General features: G+C 43.4%; 1 protein-coding gene across 1 annotated transcript in view; it reads left to right on the top strand.

Moving 5' to 3' along the window:
• LOC119406079 (uncharacterized) overlaps positions 1 to 15,990 on the top strand; it is a 111,650-nt gene that overhangs the window by 33,497 nt on the left and 62,163 nt on the right. Inside the window, 7 exon segments of the mRNA XM_037672937.1 lie at positions 2,044 to 2,160; positions 5,642 to 5,719; positions 5,721 to 5,920; positions 7,978 to 8,231; positions 10,637 to 10,861; positions 12,845 to 13,112; positions 15,262 to 15,444. Of these exon segments, the coding sequence (XP_037528865.1) occupies positions 2,044 to 2,160; positions 5,642 to 5,719; positions 5,721 to 5,920; positions 7,978 to 8,231; positions 10,637 to 10,861; positions 12,845 to 13,112; positions 15,262 to 15,444 (1,325 nt within the window).

Genomic DNA, 15,990 nt, shown 5'->3' with positions numbered 1-15,990 from the left:
CCCCTATGGTGGCCACATCTGCCCTCCTTTTTGCCAGTGAGTGGATGGATGATAGATGCTATGAGTGTCCACATTATAATGTCTGTAGTGTTTATTCATGAATGCTTTTGCTCACGTTTGTTATATAGCAGCCTGACTGAAATGACTGATGATGGGCCACTGTTCACTGGCACTGTAGCGCGTGCATTTATTCTTGATCTTTACAAAAGCACTTCGCTTTGTATTATAAATTGGATGCGTCCCCGACTTTCATAAACTGCGTTTGACTTGCAAAACATTATTTCACAGTGCTGCGACTTGAGCAAAATGGGGTCAGGATAATGTGTTTACGTCCACGTTTTGACTGAGTGGTATTACAGTCCAACCTTGATACAACGAACTCATACTTGCAGCAAAAAGATCCTTTTATCGCGAATTTCGTTACATCAAGGTTTTCAAGTGCCAAAAAGCAGGCTCTCGGGTGCCAACACTCTTATTAAGAGTATTCTGGTTCATGTTATGTCGAAGAAGTCGGACAGCTTCATCTGACGTTTCTTGACGAGTGTTGGCGTTATGTCTTGCTCGAAAGCCAACAGTGCAGCCAGAATGCCTGCCCTTTTGAATGTGCACCCACATACCGCCACAGGACGTCATGGGCATCCAGAGCCTGTGCTTCTACTGTCTGTGAGCTGAGCCTCGGTGCCAGAATCCTCTACTGCCATGTGTTCTTCTCTTACTCTCTACCATTTCGTCATCGTCAAACTATTCAGTTGTGACTGCCCGAGCATTGCTGGACGTGAGGTCCTCTAGGGTCACGCTGTCCAGCACACCTTGCTCGCAGAGCAGCTCCCAGGAGTCCACAATGTCTGTGATGGGATGCAAACGCTCTTCGTCGTTGACCTCTTCCACGGCACTTGTTCTCACTCATTCTAGTCCTGCCAACCTGATGCAATTGATGACAACTTCCCTCTTTGTCGTCTTCCAAGACTGCTCAATCTTCAAGAGCCACACCAATTTGGGTTTCCTTTTGATCTCCATGTTAAGCAACGTTTTTTCGATGACCCGCTTGTGAGCTGTGCACTGTAATTTATTTCTTGGCCTAGTGGCTGTACTAAGGAAGTACAGCTGACCAGCAAGTATTCGAGCACCATTTTGGTGAGAATCGGTCATCAACATTCTTTAGGTTTTTCTTTTTTTAGATGCGCGCTGAAGTTACTGCACTTACCGAGTCCCTGAGTACTACATGCTTGGAATAGCTGTAAACTTCGAGAGAGTGGGACATAATTACTTTTTTTTAAATAGCAAAATGAAAAATACACGATTTTCTATGCAATTGCTAGAAGGAAATAAAAATAATTTGTTATATCAATGGTTTTGCTAAATCGACCATCATTATATGGAGGTTTGCCTGTACAATGAAGCTAAGAAAAACTCCATGCCAGCGATATTTTAAGCAGCAGTGAAATGACAATCTTTTCTGGCTACTTAATTATTTGAGAATATTTCCAGTCCATTTTTCAGGCAAAGAACCAATCATGTTTAGGTGCATCTCAGGTTTTTTGTAAATGTTTGGTGTTCCCCTTCCCTGCTAAGACAGCGCAAGGAGTCTGCTCGGTCAGAGTATAATATTGTCACTTCGTTGTGATGGTTACACGGGAACCTGAAACATAAGCTGATGAAAAGACTGTTTATTGGTTCAACTTATGCCCAGTGAAACCAAGAACACTCGCAGTACAATGATAGTAGCAAGCATATTCATAGGTAATTAAAAAGTTTTATATGCAGGTGAAACATGTCTGCCCTTTATGCATACATTGTATGGAACATTTCAGCATAATAATCGCTGGTGTTTGCACAAGCTTTAGAATATAAACTACTATTATTACTATTGCACATCTAGTCTGACTGGAGTGATATGACTGGAGTAACTGGAGTGATGTAAGCATATTCAGACATTTTGCTGGATATAAACGCTTATGCGTTGTATTTGTTCCGCTTATGTTATTCGTACAGAGTGCAGTGTTTTGTGATGAGTAACAAATTCTGGATTTTATTTTTATGCAGGCCCTGAGAAATGCCGGTACCATAGCCCAGGTTGCCAATCGTGATTTGGAGGCAACACTGATGGCCTGTGCTCAAAACCGAGAGCTGCCCATTCCAGTTGCTGTGTTTGCAGTAGAGGTGATTCACTGAAATACTCGATGGTTCCCATGGCACTGCGACAAGAATCGTGCATTTGTGAAACATACGAGGTGCTACTTAAAAGTTGGAGAATTTGGTCATTTAAAAAAATTTGCTTCCCATAATCCCTGATCAGCACATTCTTCTTTGAAGTAGTCACCTTGGGCATGTAACACCAGTTCCTTTTTCTGCCACAATTCAACGCTTCTGTGGAAGTCCCCAAGTAGGAGTGTGTTGAGGACTTTGTTCAATACTGACTGGATCGCCTTGTCGGTGTGAAACCAATGCCATTTCAGCGTCTACTTTTTTTTTAGAAACAAGAAATTAAATCACAGGAGGCACGGTCAGGTGATAGGGAAGGTGCAGAAGTGCTCCGATGTGTTTGGAGGTCTGGAACTGCCAGACGAATAATGTTTGAATGAGCGCATTGTTGTGGTTAAAAGGGTACCGACACCTTTTTTCGAAGGCGAGTTTACTCTGCCATACAAATCTGCTGTACGCAGAGACGGGTCTCAGCAAGTGTGAAGCTCAGCAAATGCTGATAACATTAAAGTCAATTTTTCCATGCCACACCTACCGACATCAACACTAACTTGACGTCAGGCTACAGTACTAATTCTAGTGACTTTATGTAGCAGTCTGGATAGTTCTGATGACGTCAGATACCAAAACTTCCAAGGTGGCCGCTTGTGCGTCACCAAAACATTCAAAATGGCTGCTTGTGCGTCACCAACGGAGCCACGGTGCCATAGCACGGTGCGGAGTGGCCGTGGAAATGTCACTAGTATATATTGTGCGAGCACGTGATGAGAAGCTCAGAGCGTGTTGTGACGTCAGGGTACAGTAGGAACCGAAACTAGCTTTTAAAAACCTACTGTAATTACTTTTCTGGGTGCACTCGCACTTAGCACTACCTTTTCTAGGCCCTTCCACTTCTTCAGGAATTTGCTACAAATATTCTTTTTTAAGCATTTCAAAACATTGCAGTATAACTGGGTATTCACGGTTTGTCCAGGATGTACTAATTCGCTGTGGTGAATTCCGTGAAATTAAACAATTGCATCGATTTCACATTGTCAGAAACTCATCGTGCTTTTTCAGTGGGGGTGAATACAGCGACTTCCACTGCGACTATTGCTGTTTGCTTCCAGCCTAGAAGCCGTAAACCCATGACTTGTTGCCTCAGTTTCATACAGACAGAAACATGGTGGAGCTTCTGTTCTTTGCTGAGCAGTCTTGGCACAGATTATGCAAAAATAAGTCTTGTGTTCAAAACATCAGACGAAATTCACTGAACTGTGCTGTAAGGCATACCACCTGCCACATGCAGCAACACTACCACACCTACCTTGTGTGTGCTGTTCAAATCCCCAAACTTTCAAGTAGCACCTTGTATAAAGAAAGCTTGCTGTCATTGTTACTCCTGTTTAGGCCTATTACTTTTCTTGCTAGGAGTAATGTAGCACTGTAGTTTGAGGGTAAACTAAGAGATTAGGGACCACGACCACCAGGCACTACTGATCGCAGAAATGTGGATGCCACAAGGCAAAAAGGGATGTTGCGCAATTCGTTTGTGCATGAGGAATGTTTGCAACAATGGAGATCACACAGACCAAGGAGATCTCGAAATGTTTGAAACACTGCTGGTAACAAGTTCAGAAGCCATGCGTTCGTTTACATCACTCAGAGAGATGGTGACCTGAATCATGATGGTACGATGGTATGAAATTTCAGTCAGTCTAACAATGGCAACATTTTGAAAGTGCCACATCTCAGTGACAGTTTATGGTCTTGTAGTCGAGGACCATTTCTGTTCAGCTTACATTAGAGAAATGTTTCTCAAGCCTTCTGACCTAGCGAAATTACGAGATAATTTTAGGATCAAGACAGGACTAAATTAGAATTAATGTGATAATTCAAACCTTCTTAAACCAAATTTTCAATTGGCCCAAACTAACATTTGTGATTTTTTTTAAGGCATACACAACTAGATGTCTAATATAACTCATAGCAAGGTGTGGTTATTACGTGCATGAATGAATGAATCTATGCCACTGTGTGTCGATCCTGTTGTAGCCAACTCTTCTAGTCAGGCAATAGCACTTTGCGAAGCTTTTTACGAGTGGTCTACTATCAGTGATCAAGCCTACTCGCAGCTCTCATTGAACTACGATGGCGGAGTTGGAACAGTCGACATACTCCGCAAGCAAGTGCTCGGCATTGGTGCAGAGCAACGCTTCCAAATCCATGAGTGGAACACCACCTGCGCTGCCAGTTCAAGGCGGAAGAGGAAATTCTATCTTTCGGGTGTCGAGTTACCCAAGATACCTTGCATGTAGTCATTTCCTTCTGCTGTCGAATTCAGCTGTTGAATTCCTGCTTGCAAGCAGCAGTTTCAGCGTTGCTCTCAAATGAATCACTTGTGCCAGAGCTTTCTGACTCGGAGCTGTCACTATTAGGTAGCAGAAGGCAATGTATCACAATTTGCCAAGCAGTCCATGTCATCGGCCATTACCACCAAAACTCGTGAATACCCACGGCACCAGTGGCATATTTGACAGAGGCAGCTTGAGTCTGTTTAAGCATTTACAGGTAAAGATGAATTGCACTGTTATTAGAGAGGAGCCAAATATTGAACTCGGCAAGTTTGAAGAGCTTTTGTCATGTCACAGTGGCACACAAACACACACACACTCGCAAGGAAAGCACATTGAAATCTGTGATGGCACACCGACGTCCCTACATGGCACTGAGCTTTCAGCACAAAATTTTAAGAAGCAAAAGTTTAGCATTAATTTTCTTGCTGTTAACCATTTACCACTGCATAAATTAGAAACGAGTTTTGAAAGAGTGCTTTATTGGCAAGACTACTTTAATGCTTGTGTGTATTGTCCCTTCCAGAGGCACTGAACTCCCTCGTGTCCCTCAGGATCATTTTGTTCTCGTAGCTTTCGTGCCCGTTGACATGTGGCTTTTCCACATGGCTTTTTCCTTTGGCATTTGGCTTTCTCAAGTGGGGAATAGGGGTTACTTTTCATGCTCCCCACTGTAACACAACCATAAGACAGGAGGGAATGAATCTGAGGCTCATTTTTTGTTACACACGACCTAATGAGACCAACAGACAAAGGAAGCCAAGGTAAGCATAGGCGACATTATATGTAGTTTTTTAACTGTAGGTTAGTCATTATGACATAAATGGAAATGGATTAAAGTGGACGCAAAACATCTTGCCGTCGGTGGGGACTGAATCCACAGCCATTGTGGATTCAGAATTGCACGTCTGATGCTATAGCAATTGAGCTTCTTGGCGGTTGTTCCCCCGTCCACTTTACTGGGTACTTATGCGAGCGTAATCCGGGGAGTCAGTGCCACTCGTAACCATAGCAGCGAGTGTGGAGTCATACACACACCGCTTATCTTGCCTGCATTTGCTGTGTTTGTGTGCCACCCTTTATTTTTGAGGATCATGTACTCGCAGGCAATGCACGACTTCTGGCCAACGTACGACACCCTGTCGTCCGCAAGGAACCTGCTCAGTGACCGCACGAGACCTTGGGGAGCTGCGCATAGCGGTGTACAAGTTTCTGACCAAGGAACCGGACCGCTGGAAGTTTGGCAAAGCGGTTAGCAATGCGCTGGATGGTGAGCCCCGACACTCTGAGTTGGTGGACTACGCTGTGTCCGACTTTCTTGACTCGCTTCCCGAAGAAATCAAGGTGGCATTGGAGGACGGCAAGCTTGACAGCGACAGTGTCATGTAAGTCTTGAAATGCTTAAGTGTGACCCATTATCATAGAAATTGTACACCTGAACAGCTATAACAGCACAGGCATGTTGTTTATTGCAACTGTTTCCTTCCTGTCTCGCCTCTGTCAATTTTTGGACTGTTTCACCATCTAGCTCAATTCGAGTTGTTGCTCAAACCATTGTCATTTCGTTGAATTCACTTTTTTCTTTTGCTGAATTCAGGTTTATAATAGTACTGTTACAATGGGCAATTGTGTGCTGCTATGATTTCTGTGGATTATTGTAACCTGGCCTCTGTTCCATACTAGTTGTGTCACATGAGCAAACCCTGTCACACAGGCACTTGAAAGTCTTTCAAACAAGAAGATTTCTTCCCAAAAAGAGTTTGATGAGCAGACACATGACAGAGAGCGATCCCTTTTTCAGAAGCGGTCTTTTCTGGAAACCAAGTTCGTCGATCTCTTTCACGGCTGTAAAAGAGTAGCCTCGAAACCACTGGGTGCCAGGAATTATGAATTGGTGAAAAAAAATTGGCAAGTGCTTATTGTTCAGTCACTTACGCTCATCATAAAAATAAACTTCATGTTTCGTAGAAGGCGTAATAAACCCTCTAAAGCTTATTTCCTTGTGTACTCTCGTAAGGCCGAATGGGTCATGGGATATTACATGGAGACAGTGCGTCACATGCGCGTACGCAAAATGTGCGGTATCTAATATGTATGGACAATGCCGGTGACCGAACAGCCCCGGACATTTACAAAAAACAACAGCTACAATTTGAGAGGGACACTTGGACTTTATATATCAAGATACATTATTTTATTTTCACTGGTTCCATTTTGAAAGCTAGCGCCACGCATTCTGTTGCGCGTTCGGAAGAAAACACTAAAAAGAGATCGTCGGTGCTGTGTGTCTGGGAGGCAACACGTCATCATTAAAAAGTCTTTCAACTTCATAAAAGACCGCTTACGTAAAAGAGTTTTTGTGTGCTCGTGTGACAGGGGTATGTATTAGTGACACTTGTATGTAGTGAGTGAGTTCGCTTCATCGTGCCAGTTGTCACTTAGATGCCATTCTGCTTAACAAAAAAAGTAAAGTGTTGTTTGGAATTGATGGTGGTGTCTACATGTTAACCAATCAGCACTTTACTCGTTATTTCAGGCATTAATTTCAAAGCAACATGGTCACAAATGCCATTAATGAAGATCAGATAACATTGCTTGTAACATTCAAGCAACACAATATGTGCTGCTTAAATGTTGTATGCAGTGTTATCTGATATGAAACACTTCACACTGCTGAAGCATCAGCACCTAGTACAGGCATCACAAGGGCACTTTCGATCGTGATCAGGGCCAGTACGGATAGGATTTCTTAACCGCGATCAACAGTGATCACTGCTACACATTCCAAAATAATCTGCTTCGAGTTTGGCACAGACCTGATCTGGGGGCCAGATTATGATGCACAGATTATGATGTGCAGATCACAATTGTCTTGATCCTGATTGGGCCTGATTGCGATCTAATTTTGTCGTTAGATGAAAAACGGCTGTTTCCATAAGCACGAATGCTTGGAGCATTTTAAATCACACGAAGAAGAAAAATTCAGCGGCATTTTCAGGGTAAATGTGAGAGGAGTACATCAGCTAGACTAGGCTGACAACTCTGTAAGCCACATAACACTCTGGTGGAGTTGTGAAAGTCCCTAACAGTTCAGTCTGAAAGCGAAATTTTATTGCAGTCTGCCTTCGAAGATTGAGTCTGTTTTGCTCTGACGAACAGCACAAAAATAAAGTAACTGAAGGACACGGCAAGGCAGTGGCTACCAACACATTTGCGCATTTTAGTTCCCCTTTCCAAGTTGCTTATATATTGCAAAAATAAACACAAGTGTTGGTAGTTAGTGCCCTGTCCTGTCTATTCTACCTTGTTTTTTCACGCTCTTTTCTCATGATAAACCTACACCAACAATCTCAAATCAAGGTTCCTCTATACTACAGTCAGATGTACAACCTTGCACGTTCTCTGTTCTCTCTCTCTCTTTTTTTTGTTCTGTTACCATTAGTCCTGGGGAAAAGTTCTACACCTCTGAGAGTCTTTACGGCAGCGGCAAAACACGCAAGTCAAACCGTCGGACATTCGAGCGCCGTATCAGGCTGCCTTTCATGCCAGCCGAGCTGAGCGAGTTTGCCGTCAAGATTGGCTCGGAAGAAGTGTACGGTGGCTGGAAGAACCTGCTGTCGGACCTCTCCCGAAACGTCACCTTGCAGCTGTTTGGCACCAAGTTTCACTTTGCCGACATCACCGTTTTTCTCAAAGGTGGGAAGGCTCGTTTGACGTTGTACAAGGAGTGTGGTGCAGAGCTGTGGGACAGGTGCGTTAGTTGGTTTGGGTTCACGATAATGCTCGGGCAGTGCTACAAAGCAAAGACGACAAAAAAATTCGGCAGTTCCCACGTGTTGTGGAAATCGATTTCATGTGAAGCAGTCAGCGAGTAGTTGGCTATGCTGTATTTTATGGCTTTGAGCCAAGCGTTACGAGGTGGATCGACGTGTTTTTGTAAGTGTAGTAGCTGTGTGCACATCGTGGACTTACCAGGCACGTCGACAACATTGGTGTTTAGAGGGTAACTTATGGTGCGACGTAACTTCAGCCCTTACGTTAGAGTACATACGTCAGTATTATCGAAACTAATTGCGCTTTATCGTGCGATCATGTGAATATCACTTGTAATTTTCATTAATGTATTCCTCCGGGGTCGAGCAATGCTTCAATATAGCTTGCTGAATCATAGTATTGCGAATGTAATGTTTAATAGACTGGTATTAAAGCGGAGCCAACACTGGAACCACAGACATTAATCTGATATGACGCCTGCATCGTAAGAGTACATATGTACTGTTTATTGCTTTCTTGTAAAATTAGATTGCCAGCGCCACAACCACAATTGACGTTGCGTCGACATTACACCTGCATAGGTTATTTTTCCAAACCAGTTTATAGACCTGGCGTGGCTCTGTGGTAGAATACCTGATTGCCACACAGAATGCTTGGGTTCGATTCCTCCTGGGATCCTAAGTTTTATTCTCTCCGTATGTTGGGTCAATGCTGCAGATGTTGGTTTCTCCTAACGCTCTCGCATTTAAATTACCAAGGTCCGTTCTCGCCATTTCTGGGTAGATATGAACTGTCAATCACCTGTGGCTGCTTGGGAGTACACCGCGGCCCATGGTAAACGGGTATGTGCCACACATGTCTGGAGGAAAGGGTTTAACGACGTACGCGACAGGATTTTCACGTTATTCATGTCATGACCGGACAGTCATAGTCGTCAAATCCTCTTACCCTCCCATGCCAATTTCGGTCTACTACACCAAGTTAAGGAGGCGATCATGAGAGCATCCAGACGTAGGCGGCCAGATAGACATAGTCGGGTACAACTTTAGAAGACAGGAGAGGTCCCGCCCAGGTCACCGAAGCGCAGCAGCCAATTGCCTCCGTGACTAAAGAAATAGTCGCAGGCGGCCATGTTAGGCATGTTCTCCGTCGGCGGGGTCACCGGCCATCCGGCTCATGACGTCACCTGAAGTGCGCGTCTATTGGTGGAGGCACGTGTGCATCCGCCTTTGAGGGAAAAATGCCGCTGCCTTGTAAAGTTGTATCCAGCTGTAGATACACACACTGCTTGATGGACAGGCGGGCGGGTGGATGGGCCAGCTGCACGAAATGTTATAGACTTAGCCTCTGACAATGACTAGTTAAGTGTATTGACAATCTTAGAATGGCTGCCTAAGGTTGACTGGTTTGGAGTGGGCATTACTCTTAAGTAAAATGTTATTTCAAAACTTGAACTATTTTTAACTGAACTCAACACTGCAAACTGCTATATGAAAATAAACCTAAGCAGAACACCGCATATGCAGTTCTACAAAGCACTAGTAAGTAATTTCATTTATGTGTAGCCGAGTACTCAGGAAACTGATGCGGCTAGCACAGTCTTTTGCAATCAAGCTCGTTTCTACGATTTTCTTTGTGTCTGTTTCCACTCCTCATCAATGCACAGAATTCACTTAAGATTGGTTTGCACCAACTGTCATGGCGGTGCATTTATAGGTGTTTATCCCGTATCTGGTGCTGGCAAAAGATGTTCCCAACTTTTGGGGAAGCTTTTGGGCATAACAGCAGGCAAAAATTTGAAAAAGGTTGATGTCACACTGACCCGATTGACTTTGCAGCATTGGCACAATACTTGAACTCAGGATGACATTCTTAAATTGGACAGCACTAACTTTAAATGGAACGTTGATGCATTTATTTGCTCAATTAGGAAGACACATTTTGAGACTGGTGCTGGTCTCAAATTTTTCCCGCAAGTAGTTTACTTGCCATGTTACTAAGTGACATAATAAAAAGTCAAGAAAAAATTATTCTCTAGTAAATAGGTGTTTCTGCAGGGAATTACACGCAAGCAGAATGCACTACCTGCCTTGGTAGATTATATGCAAAAGACAAGAAAGAAAAAGAGACGTTTGCGAAGGTTTGTTCTCAATGTTTCGACTGAGGCCTGGTCTTTTAATGTGCATGTGTGTGTGTCACCTGAAGCACAGAGACTTGACATTTATGTTGACTTAGGTTCCTTTCAGAGGAACACATGGCCTTGCTTTATTTTTCGTTAGTGTGTGCAGATGAACTGAGCTTGCACGTTGTCCTTGTCTCACTCGCAGAGATAGAGCAGTTTGTGCTCAGTACAGCACAGCTGAAAGACGGCCAGTGGCGGCCCGACTGGGAGGCCTTCTTCAACCTGCTTCTGCCAAAAGGAGGCGCAACCAGGCTGAAGCAGCCGCTGAGGCATTTCCCAAAACTACAGCAGGGACTCAAGACGATCCTGGATGCGATGCCACCCGCAGGACGCATGTCACTCACGCCTGTCGTGGACTTGAACATGTTTGGTGGGCGTTCCAGCAGTTTTTACTCTGATGAATGCATCTGTGATAGAAGTGCACGTGCCTCTTTCTTTCTTTGTTCAATGAGAGTTAGGCATTTTCAGAAGTTTTTCGAATATAATTAGGCTCTGCACATGACCTGCGCAGAAAGGAATACACCTACATGGTCCCATTGTGTTGTGAATATTCATAAAGCAACCAATGTACTTGAATACCCACAAAACACGAAACCTCTGTAAAACATTTTATAGAGGTTTATAGAGGTTTTAAATGTTTGAAAGACGTTTTGTAGAGGTTTATAGAGGTTTTTAACGTTTTAAAGACGTTTTATAGAGGCTTTGTGTTTCGTGGGTAGCTTGCGGGATAAATCCAAATCATTTCATGGCGACCACATTTCTTCATCTGTAAAGAAATGCTGCTTTTCAAAAAGAGATAACATAAGGGGACCCGATCTCTCAAATTATCATTCACTGCATGCTTGAATTATGCTGCAAAGCATTAAGTTTGTGATCAGGGGGGATTATCTCGGCAACCTGTAGTTTTGGGGTGACTTTGATCTGACCTGTAATATGTACTGGAGACGACTTCATCATCTGCATGCTCCTCACATATCTTTAATTCTTTAGAGAAAGCTTGCAACGAGTGATTGAACACGTTGGTTAGCTGAGTTAGAGCACTGGTTTGAGGATAAATATGCAAACTGCTAAGGCGATTCACATTCAGGAACTCAGCAAGAGAGTAGGTATGCATGAGTGGTAACTGAATAAATATGTTTCAGGCAGCTACATGCAACAAATTCACATTGTGACAAAGAAACTTCCAGACAAATAATACATAGCAGGTAAGAGTCCATAGGCCAGGCATTTCCAAGTCATGAAGGGCAAATGACTGCTATAGTATCTGAACACAGAGCTGCACCTCTGGTGTACTGTTAGTCCTAGTATATGAAGCTGAAACTTGGAGGACAACAAACATGTTTTCAAGAAACGTTCAGGCACGTGCAGTGATCATCAAGCAGAAATAACAGCCATATAGCGGCTCCATTTACGCACCGATTTAAAACATTTGCCATTTCTAAAATGAAAAACCTTTTTAACAACAACTCACTATGAACTTGCAAACAAAATCGCACTCTTTGTCTGCATTGTCTGCATTCTCCTCCAGGAACGTTGTGTCGGCCACTTTTGCATATTCCCTAAAGGCACAACATCCACGTATGGGAACATGACATGTTCTTGCCTGTTCCTTGGACCATTGGTCATGACACAGCGAGATACACCGCACGTGGGATGAATTGAACCTTCAGCATAACCACTGCGTCCTTCTCTTAATTACATTGTGCTTAGGCTGCAGCCGACCATCTTGGTCAAGGCACTATGGTGCTCGACGACTCGATCGACATGTCGCGTTCCAGGACCAACGTAAAAAGTATTAGGTTTCTTTGCTCTAAATGAATACAACTAAAAACAAATTGCATTTGCGTTTCTAGCATACGATTTTATTCTTTTCACATAAAAGTAGAGCATGATTGACTGCAGTATACTTAAATACGTACTCAATAAAATGCTAATTTGCATTCAATACTAAAGCTCCCACAAAGCAACATATTACTTCATTTTATTTCTTGGAGTGTAATATCGAGTGCCTTAGAATTATGTTGTGCGAATTTGACACTTTTGCTGACAGTCGATCGTGATTCAAGCCTGAAGGGGATATGACCAGAGGGTTGGGCACATGCATTTGTGCAAGTGATCACGCAATGCGTAAACGTCACTTGGTCGGACGTGCTAACTTATCCAGGCCCTACAATTAGCAGAATAGGGTGCCCAAGGTGGGGTAACATGGCAGGGGAGGGCATGAGATGTGTGTCGTGGTAAGGGTGGGACGCCTGCAGGGGGAAAGATTCACAGTTAGACTGGACAAGAAGTCCTTTGACTTGCAGCAGACTTAAAACGTGGTAATTATGATGATGGTGTATTTGACTTGCAGGCACAGACCTGACATTCTCGAGCTATGGTGAGATCATCGCAGCCCTCGTGAATGCATTCGTGCCACCTGAGCCGTTACACCAGATGTTGAGGCACCCTAGGTCGTTCGATGTGACGCGCACCATCCGTGTGATTGAGGGCTACCACCAGGTTCCGACCATGCTGGGCCTGCCGCTCAACTGGACCACCAGCGCTACCCTGGTGGCTTCGCTGAGAACCGAGGCACATCAGACAAGGCCAAGCAATCTTGCCATCAAACTGCACCCCAGGTTTGTCTTCTCACACGTGACCGTCTCAACAGTTGACTAGTTGATCGGTTTCCTACTCAGCATTCCCTTTGCTGCTTCAAGTAGCAAGAGACGAGGGTCCGCACGCTCCCTGCATGCAGCTTGGTGATCACTCAAATGTGGTGCATCACAACACGTGTTCTGTCACTGGCAAATGAAATGTGCTTCAAATACAACATAAGAAATTTAACCTGTGTTAGCAAAGCTTTGATAAGACTAGATAGCAAAACAGTGCACCACAACAACATGCGCTTAGTTGTTCTCAGCTACCAATGTGTCTCGTAACTTGCCCTTAAGGTTCAAACTCGCAATGGCGAACAAAGCGGAAAGGCAAGCTGCAGTGAGGGGTGGTATACCTGAGTGATCACCTCCAGTGACACATGATCTTGGAGGCAGTCTCACATCGTACATCGGTCGTGTTAAAATTGACCAATGAGAGCTGTTGTGGCACAGTGCCAGAAGCACTGTCACCTGGAGCTCCACACTGCATTTATTGTGAACGATAATGCAATGGGGTGGTCGCAGAGCTAGATGTCGTGAGAAGTGCCTGCACCCACTCAACCCCCATCAGTTTGGTGCACTCTAGGCACCCAGCATTCTCTGCAGGAGAAGCTAAGAGCTGTTTAAGGTCTTATGTTACCATCTATGACATTTTGAATGCACAATAGATAAATGTGCACATTGTGTGCTTATACATTTCTTATGTAAGCACCAAGTTTTGTTTACTATCATGAATTATATGCGATGGGCCCTACTCGCATTCTTTCTTTAGCATTGTGTACAGAGCACGGTTACCTATCTTTGATGCTGAACTATGCACTGTGAGGAAGCCACCCATTTTCTTGTTATTTTTTTAGAACAATCCTGCGCTATTCTTTTGGCTCTTGTAGTTCTTTCTGTGCATATTGAAACTCCAGCCAGGTCGTGGTGTCTGCAAGGCAAAACGTATTTCAGATTAAGTGCAGTGACATGCAGGGACAAGAAAAATGGACAGATGTGAACATGAACATCAAGAAATGGTTTTTATCGAGAGCAGTCACACATACTTTTATGTGTACATATCACATCGATGTGAAAGAATAGATGCCATGTGCACACTACTATAGCAAATTAAGGCTATATTATTTCTTTTTACTATCCTAATGAAGAGGTGTTCATATGCACTCATGAGTATGCAGACCACTAGATTTCATGCCAAACTGCCTATCTTTGATTATAAGAACAGCGCAAAAGACAAGGACCAATAAAGAAAACACCGTGGTCCTTGTCTTTTGCGCTGTTCTTATTATCAATTATGTCCTACCAACTTGCCCAAGTTTCCACGCTTCATGCCTATCTTTGACACCTGCCATCAACTGCAGTGCTTGGGTATATGCTGGCATGTCAATTTTCCCAGTGTTTTCTGCTGTTGTGCTGCACCTTGCCGCCTTGTTGTTCTCAAACAAGGCACTCACTTTCAGTAAGGCACATGAGCACCTTGATAGCAGTTATCGTGTCAATGACTGCATGCCTCAAACGACGTGCCAATGAGTAGAGATATCAGAGCACGAAAATAGACGAACCAAAGATCAAGGAAGGGATGTGTCTTGTGCATAGCGCTGCTGTCAATGGCAAGTGACGTACTGAATGTGTTGCAAAGGGACCATTGGCTAAGCTCTCGCACTGTGCATACACTCTTGCTTGTGAGTGTAATCAGAATGAGAACATGCAGTTTTGGCTAGTTCAAGAGGCATTGTTTCTTTGTTTAAACACTTCAATGTATTTCTTAAGTAGTGGCTGCACTAAGACATTCTGCAATGCACAGCCAGCCAGTGATTGCATCCTGTCTTTACACTCTTGCTATATTCCTGACAAGGTCAGTCTTTTTCAAGGTGTGCAATTTTTTTAGCATATGCTGTTGATATCGATGATACCCTGCCTGGCATTTGATATTACAAAAGCTATCTGATTTCATTGTTTTTGCCATATGGACAAATTACGAGGAACTCCATCTGTTTGTGGTTTTTCTTTACATTTCTTCTTATGTTCCTGGTAATAAGCCTGTCTTCCATAACATTGATCCCTACCAACTTTTTCAATTGTTAGAACTTCAAATCTTTTTTTTTGCTTGCTTTCCTTTTCCCTCTAACAGTGGAGCACTGACCTTCCTAAACCGCATGGTGCTTGACTTCCCGACCAAGACACGGATGGGAGTGCAGGCCAACAGCTCTGCCTATACGACCACTCAACTCAATGCTTTGCTCAACCTGCAACAGCAATCTGTTCTCTTTGAAGTTGAAGTTCCAAGGAAAGAGCAGAAGATTCTTCAGCTTGTGTGAGTTGCACTTGAACACTGCACTTATATTGTGTAGAACAAGCATTGAGTCAACCAAATGTGCCATTGTTTTGACTCCACAAAGTCCCACGTGTCAATTTTTCTGATATGGAATTTCATAACATCTGATATAAGCATGGTCAACTTAACAGAAAGCTTCATTTTACACTGAAAGGCATTTTCTGTTGTGCTAGTATTGCAAAGCAATTAGTAATTATTAAATATTGTAATGATTAGCTCTTGCTCAACTGTTCCACTTAATTTTTTTTATAGTAGAGTGCATTTTGTGTGGTATGTAAAGACGAACAAGTAATTTTTCTCTCGATGTGTAATGGTGTTTGGTATTTATGGGGTTAAAGCGTATAGGCACTATATGCAGTTTTTGAACATCAGTACAATAAATACGCATACTGTTACAACCTTCTCAACCTAGTAGTATTCTGTTGATCCAGCAGATTAAAAAAAGGCCGAAATAGCAGTGTTTCTCACGTTTCTAGTCACCTATTGACGTGCTCTACTTCGAGGCCAAGAGTCCTCTTGATGGAA

This window comes from Rhipicephalus sanguineus, chromosome 9, assembly GCF_013339695.2.
Source record: "Rhipicephalus sanguineus isolate Rsan-2018 chromosome 9, BIME_Rsan_1.4, whole genome shotgun sequence".
NCBI lineage: Eukaryota > Metazoa > Arthropoda > Arachnida > Ixodida > Ixodidae > Rhipicephalus > Rhipicephalus sanguineus.
The sequence above is the reverse complement of the archived record's forward strand: the minus strand, read 5'-3'. Positions and strand labels throughout refer to the sequence as shown.